Here is a 19,621-nt window from a genome sequence, read left to right as displayed (position 1 = left end):
ACAAAATACGAAAATACTTTTTCGACTACCTAATATGTCTCTTAATACATTACGGGACATATATCAGGGATTTGTTTGATCCCAAATCTAAGCAGCAATACTTTAAACATATATTTTCTATAATTCTATTATTACAATATTTTTCCCAATAAACGCTACGTACAGTTGTGAAAACGATAACCTAACTTTTTCATTGTGAGTCTGTTTTTTTAACGAGGCGGGTCCCAAATCAAGCGCACAACCCTGGGAATGGATGATTCGCCTTCTCACTTTAGCTCGCTTTGAAACGGATGTTTTTTGGCTACCCCGAAGATGCTTGGTCTAAAACCGAAAGTCATGAGCTACTTGAGCCAATTGTAAAATAATCGTTTCTGACCACTCCCAAGTGAATGGCACTCAGAGAACTTTCTAACTTGCGTGAAATTCTACACATGGGCCCATCCTCCTATGGCTTTGTGTATATAGTTCAAGTATTCAGTTCTTATGCTGGGCAATGATTCTTCGAAATTTTCAGCTGTTATTTCATGACAAGTGGACATTTACCTCTTTCATCGTTACTTAATCACACACCATTTGTCTTGATTGGGTAATTTTAGAACAACGCCAGTACTACGTAGCTAACACGAAAAGTGTTGCGAACTATTCGTAATGTTAGTCCGAATTATTGGTACATATTTTGAATGTTTTGATTTCATGCAATCTAGCTATCTATATTGGTATGGAAATCTGCAGTCTATTCTAAAGCCTTATTGCAAGTACATACATGAGGGCTACGGATAGTATTTACCAAATCTTTTCCAGTTTTGTTATCATCTTAGCTAAATACATAGGGCTAGAGGAAGTATTGACCCGACTTCCTGATTATCATAAAAAGATTCTATCCAAATTTCAATATTAAACCGCACAGATTTACCAATATTTGCGGTAAAAAGTCAGCCATAAGCTCCGGGCTTCACATACTCGACATCTGGGGGCTTCAAAAGTCATGTTCCGATTTTTTGACTTTTTATGCACATTTCTATTTTGATAAAGACGTTGACTCTCGTTTAACACACTGTAAAATAAAAAAGAGTTAATGGAATTTAAAATTTTCATATATAGAAGGTAGGCAGGCGTTCTTGTGAACTGATCATGATGGGCGAACTTGACAATGTGACATAAGAATGTTGCAGCAATGTTAATCACAAATTCAGTTGAAATTGGCACATACCATATCGAGTGTGAAAAATTAATGTTTCAGGCAAGGTTTTGCTCGCCACTGTAGATATGTATATGTTAGAGAGTATTATCATTTATTTGCTATACACACATATTTTTATTCTACATATCTATACATAACACTTATTTCCTTCCACTCAAAAGTATGTTAACATAAATTCGCTTATATTTACCTAAAATCATCTGACATAGTTTTAGGCGCAGCGAAATTAGTTGATTCGTTAGCCTCGCTTATCTATGAAATGAAGTGCTAGATTTACTTCGTGTATTAATATACATAAGTATACATATATATATGAGTGTAATTGTTGCGGAAAATTGCATCAGCTTTTCTACAAACAAAAACAAATCATTAAACCATTATGTAGCTATTAAGTCATGCGAGCTTCTTAATTGTCACGTTTGTACTATATGTCTATAAGCAAGCATATATATGTATGTATGTATATGTACACACACATACTTTGAGTTTACAGGTTTAATCTTTCGGTTATTTACTTCTATTCGGTGAATACTTTGTTAACTATGTGGCTAATTGCAGAAATATGTGGACCAGCAGCAAAATGTTTGTTGGAAGTGGCTTAAACATATACGTATGTACATATGTATGTGTGCACTCGTATATGTAAATATACAAGTACACACATGCTCATATATGTATGTATGTATGTACGTTATCAATAGAGTTCATTAATCCTTCATTGTTTAGTATTATCTGTTGTTTGCTACTCGTATTATAAAAAGGTATACACTTTAAATAGTGCATGCAAAGATAATTAATAATAATTAGTATTAATAAATATATATGATTAGAATACACTTTTATAAATGAATAAATAAATATATATTTTAAACAATTTTTATGTATATTTATTTATTTGTGTGCATTTAAAATAATAAGGCTGCTTTATCAATTTGTAATTGGCAAAAAAAAAAACAAAAATCTCTAAGCTGTTCTGAGTATAACATTATTCAATTGGCCTCCACGAATTCATTTGAAGTAACGAAATCGATGAACCCAGTTTTCGAGTACATTTTTCAAGAAATCAAATCGTCGTTCAAAATTGATTTCTAAAGCTTGAAGAGAGTCCTTTCGCCAATGATCAATGAGTTCAAATAAAACCATAAGAAGTAGTTTAATGATGTTAAAACACAACTTCTTGGAAGCCTTTCAATGCCACAACTTCTTGAAATAATCGAATCTCCAAACTTTTCTCGCAATAATACGGTTGTTGCACGTGTTGTGTGGGACATGGCCCTGCCTTGTTGGAACCAGATATTGTCAAGATCAACTTCCTCTAACAGCGGCCATAAAAAGTTGGTTACATTGACAGTAGCGATGTCACCTTCACCTTCACCTTCATTTCGAAAAGAAAAAGACCGTTGATTCCAATAGACCACAAACCACAACAAGCTGTCAATTAGGCAGTGGTTCTTCATGAATATTTTTTAGATTTTCTTCTCACCGGAATCGACAGGTCGAATATTTATTGTTCCACTCACATTAAAATGAGCCTGATCAGTGATGATTTTCTTAAAAAAATCGTTATCGTTTTCAAGTTGTTCCAAGGCAAAATCAGCAAATTCATGACGTTAACGGTGGTCCAATGGCTTCAGTTCTTGAGTGATAACAATTTTAAATGGATGCAAGCTAAAATCCTTTATCAAAATCCGTCAGATTGTGCTTTCAGAAAGCCCCAATTCTTGAGAACGTCTTTAAATCAACAAATTGCGGTCTTCAAATACACATGCCTCAACGGCAGCAATATTTTCTTTACTTCGAGCGGTTATTTGTCTTATTGGCACTCGGACATTATGTAAAGAAAATGTACGCTAGAAATTTTCAACAATTCCACGAACAGTGAGTGCAGGTGGACGATTATTACAACCCTAAAATGGCAAAAGTGCACGAAAAGTCGCAATTGTAGAAGGATTATTTTGATAAATTTTTTAAATAATTTCTAAGCGTTGTTTCTGCGTATATTTTTCCACTATGAAATTGTAAACATTGGTGAACACAATGAAAAAAAATTCAGTTCATGGCAAATTAAAAATGGCCGAAACGACAATTAAAAATCCTTTCATCCCTATTTGCAACTGGTATACTATATTTACATAAGTATAAACCTATATCTAAATGAGGTAAACGATTATTAGGATCCTAAGGGACACATCTACTGTGACCTGAAAATTGTAATCGCTTTTTCACTTCACACACTAAAAGTTTAAATCGATAACTAATTCGCTATATTTTGAAATTTCTGTATAAAAAAGAAAGAAAGCAAAGCAAGCCACCAATGAAATTTGCGAAGTTTGTGGAGACGATGCTGTATCCGTTCGTGTAGCACAACAATGGTTCGCTCACTTCCGCTCTGAAAATTTCGATGTGAAAAATGCACCTTGCTCTGGTTGACTTATCGTTGAAAAAGTTGATGAAATTATAGAAAAGACTGACCAGGATCATCACATAAGCAGCCACGACATCGCTAGGGAACTTCATCAAACGGATTTGAAATATTTAAAAAAGGCTGACCACAAAAATAAGTTCGATGTACCACATTAATAGTCTGTTAAAAATTCATTGGACCGAGTTAACATCTGACACGAAATAAAATCGAACCATTTCTGAAACGAATGATAACAGTAGACTAAAAGTGGATCAAATATGACAATAATGTACAAAAAAATTATGGTCCAAGCCTAGTAAAGGTCAACAAATGGTCGCTAAGCCAAGATTGACGCCTCGAAAGGTTATGTCGAGTGTTTGGTTGGATTGGAAGGGAATCATTCATTATCAGCAGCTCCAGCCTGGTCGAACAATTGATTCTTCATTTTACTGTCAACAATTGATGAGATTGATGAAAGCAATCGAAAAAAACGGTCAAAACTGATCATCAGAACGGGCTTTGTCTTCTATCAAGACAACGCTAGACCACACACATCTTTGATGACTCGGCAAAAACTGGGAGTGCTTGGGTGGGAAGTTTTGATGCATCCACAATATAGCCCTGACCTTGCACCATCGGACTATCATTTTTTTTGGTCAATGCAGAATTCTCTTAATGGAGTAAAATTGACTTTAAGAGAAGCCTGTGAAAATTGCTTCTCGCAGTGTTTTGCCGGGAAACCAGAAAAGTTTTATACTGATGGAGTTATGTCTCTAGCAGCAAAAAGTGGTAGACCAAAATTGAACATATTAGATTCATTAGTTTATTATAGATATAAAAAAATTAGTTGAAGTTTACTTAGAAATACGAAAAGACTGCCAATGTATCTTCGAACTGATAGTGGTTCAATCGTAATAAATTTTGCGGAGATTATGGCGTTGCCTTGGGCAAAAAGCCATGCCAAATTACGGATTTTAATTTCATCAAACACTTTGTATGGCAGCTGTAGCCCAAAGTTGTCGGCGGCAAGTGAGCAGTTCCTTGGAGAGCAAAGGACGTGTACAAAATTTCAGAACGCTATACAGACGAATGGACAAGCGGACATGGTTAAATCGAGACAGGCATTACTCAAGCGTACTCGATAAATTTAAACACCGATTCACCATCAGAATAAAAATTACTAAAAAATCGGTGAAGAGTAAATCTATATTACCTCATGTAGCATTTTTTTTCTAACTTCAAAATTATATTTAACTGTCTGTTATTTAAACGATGCCAGTAGATCATTCTATTCAAAATTTACATGTTTTTCTCTCTCATTGATAACGTAGAACTGACAACTGTTGCAATTAAATCTACAAAAAATTTTTAATTAAATTACGTAAAAATATTTTCCATGGTATTTTCCATAAATTGCTTTCGCTAGAATTTTCTACTGGCAGTTATATAAGAATATAAGAGCTCGTTAAATGTGGTCTTATATAGAAAGGAGAGAGAGTTGGATCAAATGCAATGGTATTTGACACTTAATGATGCAATATACGAAAAATAGGTTACTAATACCAGGTGGACGGAGAATGTTTAATCCTTAAAAAAAATAAAGTTCGTTGTCAAAAATGAATTTATTTGTTAAACCATCGATGCACCGATTATGAGAGTGTTCCAACTTATCAAAACTTTTTTTAAGCAAAGTTTTAATTTTTGCTTCAAAAAAGGTTATTTTTTTGGCAATTATCGCTTTATGGTCGCTAAATTTATTTATTTCAGCGAGCATTTTTTTGAGGACTGCGATCGTAAAGCGCCTGGGCGCCAAGTTCGGAGAACACGACTGATGCGAAAGAGACGCTATGGCCAATTCATATAATTTGTCCAACGTTTTTATTCGTTTCTGGCTCGTCTTTGTTTGGTAACGACACGATCATAGCAAATGCTTTATTCCTAATTGAAAACAATAATTTCTTTAATTTCTTGAAATTTGAATTTCCAACCAATAACTGCTGGTAATATTTATATTACTGCTAAAGTATACCACTAGCTTGACTTAAGACTATTCCACTGCATTACTAATTATACGATGAGTCGATTTGAGATTATTAATGCGTAAAATATTTTTTATTGCTTCCATAACTTAATTTCGTAAGCTTCTTCTTAGCATGCGAGAATCACTACGCTGAATAAACAAATAGTTTTATGGGTCGCTCTGCATATTTCATTCTTTAAAAGTTCGAAATATTGGCTACGTGCTTCAAGAAACATAGACAAGTGCGGAGTAGTGAAAAATCAAGCCTCCAACCGCTTCCGCTCGGCTCTTCGAATTTTTTAATGCGTTATTTTAATAATAGAAGATTGGTAATATCAATAATAAATTGCATCAGCTGAAACTTTTGCTTACAATATTACATCTACAAAGTATATACATAAGTCGTTAATTGGCAAGTTGAAGTTAATGAATCTCGCTGTCACAATTTGGAACAATTAAAGCTCTCCCTACATCAAAACTCAGTTTAGCTAAATATTTTAACTTTACGTAATGTTCTTGACTTGAACTAACTATTTTTCTGCCGACAGCTGTTATAAATAAACTCAGCTTAGATCCTCAGCTTAGATCCTCAGCTTATATATATATCTAGGAAACCAGCGAATAAATTACAGAATTGAATTGAGGTTTCAAAAACACTTTTTGTAGAACAATTGTGGGCGGAATTCAGAAAATTGCAAGGTTTTTGAAACAAAGATATTGCAACATTTCTGTGGGCTTATATTTTGAGAGTGGTATTCAGAACGATTTCATACGAACTTCTTGAAATTCACCAACAGATATAGCAAGTCAGATATTTCTAATCTTTATAGGGACTATATAGGTTAAATGGTAACAAAAGCCAAATATAACGGGTTTTTCAATAGGAATCTACAAAGGCAGACCGATAGGGACGGCAAAAGACGCCATATTTTTCCCGATCTTTCGGCATTTCTCTTTAATAAGGTTTGCCATTTCATCATGAAAAGATATATGATCCAACAACGAGTCGAAATTTTTAAAATTTACTATCGAAATTCGGTAGTTTTTCAGTAAGAGCGTTGCCATTTTTTTTTTATAAAACAAAAACGGTTTGGTATAGCAATGAAATTCTTTATTTGTGTGAAAGTACATTTGTACGTACTCCATGAGTCACCATTGCATCCCAAAAAAATTGCGATTTGATGTGATTCATGGGCCGGCGGAGTCATTGGGTCGTACTTCCTCCGTGATGATCAAGACCGAATATTTTTGTTCAGATTTGGAGGTTATGGACTTGGACAATATGTGGTTCCAACATGATGGCGCCACAAGCCACACAGCGAATGTCACAATCGATTTATTGCAAACCAAGTTTTGTGAAGGTGTTAACTCACGAAATGGCCCAGTCAATTGGCCGCCTCGGTCGTGCGATTTGACGCCGTTAGGCTATTTCCTGTGGGGCTACGTCAAGTCTATGGTCTTATATGCCAGCAAGCCAGCGACGATTGATGAAATTCGTATGAATATAGTTTTGGTGTAATAAATTTCAAGTGGGATACCAAAATCCATTTTAGTATTCCTCACTTATAAGTTTTATTCGTCACCCAGGAATAAAATTCAAGCTTCTTTGCATAGCTCTTTATTCTTACTGTCTTAGTACAAATTTTGTTTCATTATATTTAACTTACTTACTTAAGTATCTAATTTTACAATGCATAAAAACGGAATTATTTGGTGGATCAGCAGAAATGTGTGACCAAGTTGTATTCGCTTCAAGAAAGAGTTCTTGTTTGAAGTGTTTCTGCAAGTGAATATTGTTTATTTATGCATGTATTTATTGAGTTTATGAAATTGCAGCAGAATCGGCCGATTTATGCTTGAAAATGGTCGAAAATTGTGTTCAGCGTAGGGACTTCTGAAGGCGTGATGACCATGTAATGAAATCGAGTTCTATACATAATGGCATCGAATGTTCTTTCACAGGTATAAAGAATTCCTTTTATATCCCAAAAAAATTTTGTGTTATTTAAAACTTTTGTAACGCTCTTGTCGAAAAACCCTTTATGTAATACATACATATATGAGGAAACTAACCTGTGATAATAATTTTCCGCAATATTTATAAAACAGGTCAATATTAATAGAAAAAGAGATTACGACTGTTTTGTTCCGTTAATTACATTTTTGGTGTACAGTTGGCAGCACACTACATTGATTCGTTGGTTTGTTTGAGGCGCTTGACAAATGTGCGGTGCAATGAAAGGACCAAATAATTTTTCACAGACATTTTTATTTAATATTTGAACACAATAAGAACATTACTTCTTGTAGAAAAAACTATGGTCTTTAGTGAGAGATATAGTATATACATAGACAATATGAAAACGAATATATTCACAGTTCCACACAGTATTAAAATTGTCAGCAAATTCTTACCACAATAATCTATTTTGTACCGTTTTCTCTAAATAAACAAAATAACAAAAACAAACAAAATTCCAGTTTAAAATCAGCTGATATACTTGAATGTAGCTCTGTCGTTTTGGACCCCCAGCAGCAGCATATTTTTTGCAACGTCATTGCTTCAAATAATTTCGACAACTTGTTTTTGTTTTGATCTATAATTTCTAATATAATATAAGCAATTCAAAACATGTTTTTGTTGTGATAACAACGCGCAGCTCACCTTTGTGTCACATGTGCAAAAACAAAAACGCGTTGCCTAATTTGCGATACAGATTTAACGAATGAGATTGAAAGCTGCTAGTTTTTCTGGAATGAAAGTTTTTTTTAGTTCTACACAACTCATTTTCGGGCAAATTTTGTTTTTGAATTAAAAAATGGTTAAATATTTTTAAGAAAGTAAAAATATAATAAATAAAATAAAATAAAGTAAAATAAAAAAAATTAAAATAAAATAAAGTAAAATAAAATAAAATTAAAATAAAATAAAATAAAGTAAAATAAAATAAAATTAACATAAAAATATAATAATATTTAGATTCTGTCGTTGTTGTTTTAGCGGAAGAATTTTGCGGAGTTGACAGTCCTTGGCCGGATAAAAATCCGGGTCCGTTCCAGTTACGTTGACCCGACTGTGATGGCAACAGATATTAAAGTTATTAAAATTCTCTTGCAGGTCGTTAAAAAACACGTTTCCGAAGGCGATGGAGATTTGTCATCTTAAAATTATATAAAATTCCAAAATAAAAAAAAAAAAATTCTAAACAAATAAACGGATACAGATAATGATCGAAGGACTAGTTAAAATTTTGATTTTTGACAAAATGTCAGGATCCCAAAAAAAGTCACGTTTTTTGTAAAAATTTACATCAGAGTGGCTTAATAGGTTCCATGGGTTTGACAGCTTGAAAAATATATATTTTTCATTGGCTTATGCAATTCTGTAATGTCTCTGAAATATTAGGACAATGTTGAAGTTGATCCAAGTATTTGATAGTTTTCGAGATACAGTATTGAAAAGTTACGCGCTCGAGATCAGCTATATAGTCACCTAAAACTTTAAACGCGTTTTTTTCCAAACAGTGTGTTCACAGTCGGTTGTCAAGATTTCTTGTGAACTACTAAACCGATCTTAATCAAATTTTACACAGATCTTCAACAAACAAATATGCAAGGAATTGAATGAAGGATCAACAAAAAGAAAGAACAAAATGTCGACAAATTTGTAACAAATTTTAATTTTTTGTAAAAACGTCTGCAAAAATACAATTTTCACTATCTTGTTTTTTCCTTTTTTATGGTTTTAATAACAATATGTTTTTTTTATGTCTACATCGAATGATTCTCTAAGAAGTTCTACAGTCTAAGATATTGTCGGAAAAAAGCAGTATGGGCCGATATTTTAATATTTTTGTTTGAAATTTTCAAAGAATCTTTCCAAAATGTGTTTCTTTGGAATTATAAAGAAATTCAATAAAATTTCAAATTGGGCGAGGAAACCCATGTAATCTCTTAAAAAGTAGAAATAGTTATAAAAAATTTGATTCCATTGTTCATCACCTTACAAATATATTTACGGAGGTCCTACCAATAAAGTTTTAATTGGATTGGTCCAGCCGTTTCGAAGAAATTTTCATCACCGACTCTGGAAACAACTTTTCGAAATAATGTTTTTAATATATCGGGAGTTTTTTACATATACGCTCATATCTTCGCAATTATTTTCCGGATCAACTTTAAATTTTCGAAATATATTCTCAAATATATATACATATGTACATTCGTATATGAAAATATCGAGTTTTTGAGTTTCACAAGGATATAACTGCTTAAATATCAAGTTATGAGAAAAGAAAACAAACACATTTTTTCTCATTTATATGAAAATATACAGTTAGGTATACATAGTAGATCATTATAATATGAAGAGCTAAAGTTTTGTAAGTTTTTCTTCCTTGTGAGTTTTCATTTAATATATTTGTTTTTGTTAAAGCTGTCCAAAAATGACGCAGCCTAATAGATATTTATACACAAATGTACTTGTGTTGTAGACAAAATAATAACGGGATACAAATACTTTCACTTATAAACATGCAACAGATTTGGGCCGCGTTTTCGTGCCGCTTTTCGACCACATTTCACTTTTTAAGTGAGAAGTCTGCTTTCAACTGTTCCTGTTCACATCTTGATAGAGTTCCGTTTGTGCGAACTATTTTTGCAACACTTTCGTAAGACTTTTTCAACACTCACTATTTTAGCGCTTACGAATTGGGCACGCATAGCTGCTTTGCCGTACACAAATACACTATACACCGGAGTGCCGCAACCGCTCTTAGTGTTATAGTATACAATATAAAAAATAAACAATATATATACATATATTTATACATATATGTCTGTATGTTTTAGCTATAAGCTGGTGATAACCTTTGCAGCGCCCGATGGTAGATAACCAGCTCTTGGCTGCAAGCGCCAAAATCTATTTAAGCGCGTGCTCGCTTCGCATAAGGCTTCAGTTCTCGAAAGAAGACTTGTACAGTAGTACCTGTGAGTGACGCGCGCGTGCGCTTCAGCGATTACTTTTTCTTAAATTAAGCTCCACCGGATTTGTAATTTGTGTAAAGTTGGATTCTTGCAATAAGAGCTCTACTCGTGTGTGCAAAAAACTTTAGATTCATTGTGTGAAATTTTGAGAATATGCCAAATATCTGAAGACTAGTGAAAATTTTTTAAAAATTGTGTTTGGTAGTTTAGAAATACGAAAAAAAAAACTTTGTTTAAGTAAAATTTCGAGCAAAATGATGGCCGAACGTCAGACGTCTTTCGACAAGGTTAGTGAGATGCGTGGCAAATTTTAGAAGGATCATCATAGAATCAGTGAAAATAGTTTTAGTGAAAGTGAATAGTACCAATCACTATCTTTCTTCTTCTTATATATTGAGGTGTATAACTATACTTGTATGTAATTTATATAATTTTTTGCGTCTTAAAATATTGGTTAGGTACAGGATATGTGTCAAAAACGAAATACTCATATGTGCAATTATTGCAAAAAATGTTTCTTCTTCTGATTGCTTCTATTGTATCTATTTACGAGTATGAATGTAGATATCGGTTGAAAACTAAAGGGTGATCCATTTCGAGGATCGATACTTTTTCAAAGAAAAATCACAGAAACTTCAATGTTATTGGGGAAGATTTATTATCATTCGAAAGAACATATTTGGCATTTATTTTTTGAAGATTATCTCTTTCAAATGTTGGGCCCGGTCAGATGGTCAAGACGTTGAGTCCAATTTTCGATGAATTGTTCGAGCATTTCGACTTGTCACTGACGAATGACACAAGTAATGCTTCGCTTCAGGACTTAAGTCGAAGCGGGATCGTCCGTATAGACTTTTGACTTTACGTATCTCCACAGGAAAAAGTCTAGCGGTGTGATATCACATGATCTTGGTGACCATTCGACGGCTCAAAACGTGAAATTATCTGCTCACCAAAGTGTTCTCTCAACAAATCTATTAAATGATGCGCTATGTGGAAACTGGTGCCGTCCTGTTGAAACCAAATGTTGCTGAGATCACGAGCTTCAATTTCTGGCATCAAATAGTTGGTTATCGTGGTGTGATAACGGACGCAACTGGCGGTTACGTTCTTACCGGAATCATTTTTGAAGAAATATGGATCGATAATTCCACCGGCTCACAAACGACACCAAACCGTTGTTTTTTTCTGAATTAAATGACAGTTCTTGAATATCTTCAGGTTGCTCTTCGTCCCAATTTCGGCAGTTTGAACCAGAAATGGACCTCTTCGCTGAATAAAGTTATCTTTTTGGAACTTTTCTAGAGCGAAGCGATGTCGCTTTTGAAGATGGAACAGGTTCAGTTGTAGCACAAGTCGTATTTTCTTTGCTTTCATCTCGACGTAAAATGCGCGATACGTCAGTTTGCGTTGCTACGAACGGCGTCGAAACGACGCTCCACGGTCTTCGTGTACACTCTCAGCTCCGGCTGCTATATTTACTTTACTGCGTGCTGGACGTAGTCTATTCAGTCGAATATTATTCAATAATGAATGCTGCGACTCAAAATGCGTGATGGTTTTACGAATAGTAGGCCGATTATGTTGATCATAAATTGAGCGAAGCGCCCGTAACACAAATCACAGAACGTAATAAGGTTGAACGATTTGTAATCGTTGTTTCAGGAGTAAGTCTTTCTTCGATGAAATGCCAAACAATACTCACGCGTGATCTACCCTTATTTCAATTTGACTTTTGAAAGTAGTATTTTTGGAAAAAAATTAACATAAAAAGCATGTTTGTATTGTTGTAATTTCACAATCGCTAACTTGAAATAAACATTCAACGGTTTTCTACACTAAAACTATTTTCGAATAATCCCTTGTATCCCTTTAAAACACAACTATTTTTACATTTTTATTGGCGTGGTTCTAATAATATGCTCATATATGTCGTACTTTGTTCTTTAACTGATGAAAGCGAATAAAAACGAATGCTTAAAACTGTTGTTGTATAATGTACTTAGTTCAATATAATTATACATTTCTAAGACGCACTGCAATAATTTCGTCAGCACGTTGTGATTAACGGTTCACAGCTTACCAAGGTCAAGATTAAGATTTCACGCAGTCTTTGCTATTGCTTCGTCATCTTTTCTGTATGTCTTCCTAAGCAAAGAGCGTGTCCGGGTTTATTGTAGTTGTTACCCTTAAGCGATAATATTAAAAAATAATGTTTTTAAATTTAATTCATAAATTGTCACGTGTTAATGACGTCTTAAAATTATTTGGCCGATTATTTCGAAAAATAGTAAAACACATACTAATCATGCTGATTACGACTTAATCATTTTACAAGCAGTTCATTACACTGTGCTCGGTTGGGTATTGGGCGCAAATATTTCTTGCGAGACTTTGAATAAATCGAAATATTTATATTAAATTTTCAAAATTGGGCTTATTGAAAACATTGTTATAAAATATGGTGTCATATGTCAGTTGCTAGAAGAGTAAAAATATGATCAGCAGCGCTGTTTTCCTCTTATTTCAATGGTGCATAAATTTGTTCAGTCAAGCTCATATGACTTGATGCTAGAATAGGTCGGAGTCGGATTTTCGAAAAATGTAAAAATTTTATATTTCAAAAAGACTTGCTAAAATTTGAAACCCTGTAGCATTTGTCAGATTCATTACACAGTACCTACTTCCATAAATTAAAGCAAATTATAACTTTTTTATATATTATATGACTATAAATAAATAATAAATAAAAATTAAAAATTAATTTTATTGTGACCTAATTATACATATTTCCCAAACTCATGCTAAAAATATTAATTTGCGCATAATACAGTTGTTTCATAAAAAAAGAAAGATCAGAATATTGAAAGATTTCAACCCAAATTAGTTTAGGTCCCAAGCTTCTTTCGTTTTCACGAACATCCAGCTAGAGCTTCGTACCTTTACTACTGCGTATGGTAAAATAAGTGAGATGAATACTACTATGAACAAAAAAGCAGTAACACTGTGGTCATAATTTTTAAAATCTTAATTTATTCTTCCAAATCTATGTCGTCCCCCTCAAAGTAATCCCCCTTGGCCACCATACACTTGTGCCAACGTTTGCTCCAATTCTCGAAGCAGTTGTTAAAATCAATTTGCGAAATAGTCTTCAATGCGCGTAACGTAGCGTGTCTTCAATTGACCCAGAACTGTTTCTCGGGAGCGATCGTTTGAGTTTGCTAAATTGTCTGAAATCACATGAAGATGAATCAGGCGAATACAGTGCTTGCGTCACGATATTTGGCGAAAAACTCACGGAGGCTCAATTCAGTATGCGACGCTGCATTAACGTGGTGCAAAAATTAAGTTGTCGGCCCATAATTCCGGCCGCGTTTTACGGATCTATTCCGCGCAAACGACCTGGTAATTAGAAAGCATTTTTCCATAGACGTTAAGGCGACGTTATTTCTCGAAAAATTGAGTGGCTTTGAAGCCAATCGTGCTATGACTTTTCTTAGGCCGAATGATTTTTCAAACTGGTTTTCACTGATCCTTTCCACATTTCAACGATGCCAGTAAGATTTTTAATCATCGATTCTCAAGCACCAATTTCTTTATTTTACTGATCAGTTGATGTTGATGGCCGTCCTGAAAGTGGTTCATAGTCAATGCGTTCTCGACCCTCTTTGAATAACTTTTACCAAACAATACAATTGTCTCCGAGGTCCTTTTCAAATTTCCTGAACGTTTCAGCACCAGAAATTTGACTCCGCATATAAAATTTAAGGGAACTTCTTTGTTGAATAATTTCATTCATCGTAAAAATCGCCGAACGCAGTTTATGTACTTTAATGTTATTATGATTATTTTGATGTGACATTTGATGTGACATTTGACACAGACGAAGTCGGGAAGTAAAATATAGTTATAAAACCTAAATTTAATTTTGCCAATACCTGAAGTTGTTGTCGAATTATAAATAATCGGTCTACCAATGCATTCATTTCCGGTTCATAAATACAAAATTTTAGTTTCGCATTCGCTTGTTATTGACTGCTCTCAATAAATAGTAATGTGAACTCGCGAAAAATAGCTTATCAGCTACGTGAAGGAATCATTATAAGCCTAACTGATAAGAAATTCGCAAAACAACAACAATGACCTTTGGGGTACAAACCCAGTCACAGCTAGGCTTAAAATTAACTCATAATTATAGCTGTTAGACAAAATAACTGATAAACTCAATATTTAATTGTTTTTTTTTTTTGCACAATCATGTGTTTGATCTTTTAGCCGACGCGTGTTGATGGCACTTCGTACATTGCCGAGGGCATCGACAAGAATGAGTCGCGTAGCACTTGCCTTCTGTACACGTTGAAAGAACAAAGCAGCGGTTCGTTGGCGAAGAGTTTAAAGATCTTCACGCGACACAACGTCAATCTGTTGCACATCGAATCACGCTCTTCCGTGCGTGTGCCCGGTTATGAGTTCTTTGTGGAATGTGACGCCACCTCTGGTGCACTTGGCAAGGCCATCGATGAGTTGCGTGGAGAATGCAGCTACTTCAATATAATATCACGTGATTACAAGGACAACAGCGCGGCGGTGCCATGGTTCCCGCGCCGAATAAGAGATCTTGATCGATTTGCTAATCAAATTTTAAGTTATGGCTCCGAATTGGATTCTGATCACCCGGGTTTCACCGATCCCGTTTATCGTCAGCGTAGGCAAGTAGTTGCTTTTTTTAATAATTGTATTTTTTGCTTATAAGTCAGTTGGAATTCTGTATTGCAGGAAGTACTTTGCCGATATCGCTTACAACTATAAGCATGGTGAACCCTTGCCACGCGTCGAATACACCAAAGAAGAGGTTGAAACTTGGGGCATAATGTTCAGAAACCTTACCAAATTGTACAAAACACATGCCTGTCGTGAATATAATCACGTGTTTCCTTTGCTGGTGGATAATTGTGGTTACAGAGAGGACAACATACCACAATTGGAGGATGTTTCGAACTTTTTGAAAGGTATGAATCTTGTTCGGAAGAGTTTTATTTACTGCGTAGTTATTATAGTTTGCCAGCTCAGCAAGTAGATTTTTACATAAATTTAACGAATTCCGTTGTTTTTTGAAACTACCCAACGACAATCTCAGTCGATAACAAAGCATTTTTTCAATAAGGAGCTACAAAGGCAGACAGATAGGGACTGCAAAGAACGCTATATTTTTCCCGCTCTTTTGACATTTCTCTTCAGTAAGGTTAGCCATTTTATCATGGAAAGATATATGATCCAACAACAAGTTGGAATTATTAAAATTTAATACCGAAATTTGGAATCAGTGACCTCAAATTTCAGTGATCTCAAATTTAAGAGCGCTACGTCCAATCGTCCTGAAAGATCAACATTGACGTTTTAGTGGAAAAATTTGAATCCACAGGCACAGTACAAAATGCTCCCGTACCAGTGAGACACAGAAGTGGCCATAGTATCGAGGATATTGCTGCCGCCAGCGCATCAATTGAGGATGAGTCAACTCAGTCTCTCGCACGCCGTTCTCAATCGTTGGGCATCTTTGTGACGTCGTTGTGGCGAATTTTATGAAAAGCTTTTCGCTTATATCCTAACAAGATCAAATTGACGCAAGAACTAAAGTCACTTGACCATCAGAATCGTCGAATTGGGCTGAGCAACAACTTAAGAATGATCCGAAATTTCATCGAAAAATCATCTTCAGCGGTGGGGCTCATTTCTGGCTGAATGGCTTCGTCAAAAAGCAAAATATGTGATATTTGTCAGGCAGCAATTCACACGTACTCTTGAGTCACCATTGCATCCCGAAAAACTTACGGTTTGGTGCCGTACTTCTTCCCTGATGATCAACACCGGCACTTTACTGTGAATGGCAATCGCTACCGCTCAATGATAACCGAATATTTTTGAAAACCAAGTTTGGTGAACGTGTAATCTTACGGAATGGCCCAGTCAATTGGCCGCCTCGGTCGTGCGATTTGACGCCATTAGACTTCTTTCCTTTCCTTTGCTACTTCAAGCTAATGGTCTAAAAAATTCCATTGATATTTCAAATCGTTTTTGTTTTATTAAAAAAAAAAAAAATTGTACCGCTCTTATTGAAAAATCCGTTATAAAACTATTTTATTTTTGATATGCCAAGAAATTAAAGAAAATATTTATTATTTTATACCTACAATAACTTTTTACTTTAGATATACTTATACATAATTGTTTTTTTTTTTAGATTGTACCGGCTTCACTTTGCGTCCAGTAGCTGGTCTACTCTCTTCACGCGATTTCATTGCCGGTCTGGCTTTCCGTGTCTTCCACTCTACACAGTATATACGCCATCCGAGCAAGCCGATGTATACACCGGAACCCGATGTTTGTCACGAACTTATGGGCCACGTACCGTTATTCGCTGATCCAGCATTTGCACAATTCAGTCAGGAAATCGGCTTAGCGTCTTTGGGTGCACCCGATGATTACATCGAGAAGCTGGCGACTGTGAGTATATATTTTTCTAAATTAATAGTTAATTATTTGAAATCATTTAATATTTATAATATTTTGTTTACATTGTGTAGATCTTCTGGTTCACCGTTGAGTATGGTCTGTGTCGCCAAGATGGTGATCTTAAAGCCTACGGTGCTGGTTTACTCTCTTCTTACGGTGAGCTGGAGTATTGCCTTACCGACAAGCCACAATTACGTGACTTTGATCCCACTGTCACCGGTAGTACCAAATATCCGATTACGCAATTCCAAGAGGTTTACTATGTGTCGGAGAGCTTCGAGAGCGCCAAAGAGAAGACAATGTAAGTCATGCCTTATTTTAGTGTTCGTTCCTAACATTTGCTTTATCTTCATATATTTTTCTTTATTATTTAGCAAATTCGCCAACTCCATACCACGTCCCTTCGGTGTACGCTATAATGCCTATACGCAGAGCATCGAAGTACTCGACTCAAAGAAGCAGATACGCAATTTGATGGACGATATCAACTCAGAGTTTCAGATTCTGCAAAACGCCGTGGAGAAGTTGAAGGTGTAGAAAGCAATGTAGAATTTTCGATGAATATTATATGCACATATAGTTGTACATATGCATTTATTAGCCATATACTTATTAATAGATTATATATATATTTTTTTGTAAATACTTACCGCTATGAAATATGCTTGAAAAAAATGAGATTAAAAATATAAATTTGTTTCATTTTTGCATTTGATTTTTATTATTTTTTTCATAATCCACTCACTTCGTTTAGTAGCTTATCGGTATTATATTTATAAAAATTGGCTATGCGCTATATTTTTTATTTTTTTACATCCTACTAGTATTAGTTATATTTGTTATTATTTATAAATTATGTTTCATATATTTATAGACATTTACATATATACAAACATTACATATATATCTACACTAGTTTACTAATTAGAAAATTACTTATTGATTTCAAAAATTATTTACATACGCAAGGTTGCTATTCGTGTCTACTTATATACATATCTACATATAAAATTAGGTGGATAACAGTTTTTATTTTACAAAGGACACACTTAGAATGAGTTTTAGGGTAATTTATTTTATAAAGCTAGTTTTCGATGATAAATTTATAAAACTAATTACATTATTATAATTAAAAATTATAATTATTTATTTTCTAAGAAGTAGAAGGGTTAAGGTAAACAAATTTTTGAAATTTTATAAGACATTGCACGGGTACCATTTGTTGAACGGTACCTATTTAGAACTCAATCGAAAATACAATGAGTTCAATGAGTGCCGCCAGCCAGAAAAGAAATTTAGATCGATTTATATAGAAAGAAATAGTTTTGGAGGGCCTCTATTTCAAACCCGAGCGAAATTTTTTTCACAAGTTTTTTTCATACGATCCAGAACGTAGCCTGCTCAATACTTCACTAATTGCCTTGAAATTTTTATATATTTTTTTGAACGAGCTTTTCTGGATACAATCTAAACTGTTATTTTCTAAGCATATTAGAAGACTCGAAATTTCTGTTATTTAAATTTGGAAAGTTTTGTGTTGACTCGAGACTTTTCTTGATAAAATTTAAAAAGTTTTTAGATTTTCTTCACGAGACGCTTATCCGTAGGTTGCCTTTTCTTTAGGGTTTTTCAATAAATGTGATACGATATCTTAAAAAAAAAACGCACTAATTGCTAAAAAAATGCAAATGTTTTTGATTTAATGTGAAGTGCAATCGATACAGTTATTTTCTGAATGCAACGTCATGAAAATGGCCTCCACGGCTTCTATTGAAGTAACGTATTCGATGAATCCATATAGCGAGTACTTTTCCTACTAAATCAATTCGTCGTTCGCTTCCTAAGCCCTTAAGAGCGTCTAGTTTATTGTCAGAGACCAATAACTTCAAATAACTTCACAAGAAGTAGTCGAATGGTGTTAAATCACAACTTCTTGGAGGGCATTCTTTGTGACAATTTCTTGAAATAATCGAATCTATAAAATTTTCTGGCAATAATATGGTTCTTGCACGTGCTGTATGGCAGGGAGCTCCGTCTTGCTGGAACCAGATGTTGTCATGATCAACTTCTTTCAATTGCAGCCATAAAAAGTTGGTTATCATTAATCATCTTATTATCCCTCCCTTGACAGTAATGATGTCACCAACTATATTTCAAAAGAAGTATAGACTAATGATTTCACCAGACCAAAAACTACATCAAACTGCCAATTTAGGTGAATGTTCATGAATAATTTGTGCATTTTCTTCGCACAAGAATCCAAAGTTTTGTGTATTTATCGCATCACTCAGATGAAAGTGAGTCTCATCTGAGAAGATGAATTTCTTAAAAAAATCGTTATTATTTTCAAATTGTTCCAAGGCAACATCAACAAAGTGACGACGTTGATGGTAGTCCAAATTTTACACGCATGCAAGTCCAAACCCTTTCTCAAAACCTCCCAGGTTGTGATATGAGACAGTCCCAATTCTTGTCAACGTCTGGGAATCGACAAATT

At 34.4% G+C, this 19,621-nt stretch overlaps 2 protein-coding genes across 2 annotated transcripts in view; one reads left to right on the top strand and one right to left on the bottom strand.

Annotated features, from left to right (window-relative positions):
- LOC126761350 (transcription initiation factor TFIID subunit 4) overlaps nt 1-19,621 on the bottom strand; it is a 239,487-nt gene that overhangs the window by 165,504 nt on the left and 54,362 nt on the right. The window lies entirely within an intron of this gene.
- Nucleotides 10,576-17,834, top strand: LOC126761357 (protein henna). Its single transcript, XM_050477453.1, has 6 exons — nt 10,576-10,898; nt 14,887-15,324; nt 15,392-15,620; nt 16,853-17,115; nt 17,196-17,425; nt 17,499-17,834. Exons 1-6 carry the CDS (start codon nt 10,866-10,868, stop codon nt 17,659-17,661), a joined length of 1,356 nt encoding a protein of 451 aa, XP_050333410.1. The 5' UTR covers nt 10,576-10,865; the 3' UTR covers nt 17,662-17,834.

This window comes from Bactrocera neohumeralis, chromosome 6, assembly GCF_024586455.1.
Source record: "Bactrocera neohumeralis isolate Rockhampton chromosome 6, APGP_CSIRO_Bneo_wtdbg2-racon-allhic-juicebox.fasta_v2, whole genome shotgun sequence".
NCBI classification, from domain to species: Eukaryota; Metazoa; Arthropoda; class Insecta; order Diptera; family Tephritidae; genus Bactrocera; species Bactrocera neohumeralis.
Note: the sequence above shows the minus strand (reverse complement) of the source record. Positions and strands in the feature narration are given on the sequence as shown.

Bases quoted from the DNA above. Each gene is read 5' to 3' on its own strand.
- LOC126761357 (XM_050477453.1), top strand. From the start codon at position 10,866: ATGATGGCCGAACGTCAGACGTCTTTCGACAAG. The intron at 15,325-15,391 runs GTAGTTGCTTTT...TATTGCAGGAAG, and splicing joins TTTATCGTCAGCGTAGGCAA to TACTTTGCCGATATCGCTTA. The intron at 17,116-17,195 runs GTGAGTATATAT...TACATTGTGTAG, and splicing joins ACATCGAGAAGCTGGCGACT to ATCTTCTGGTTCACCGTTGA.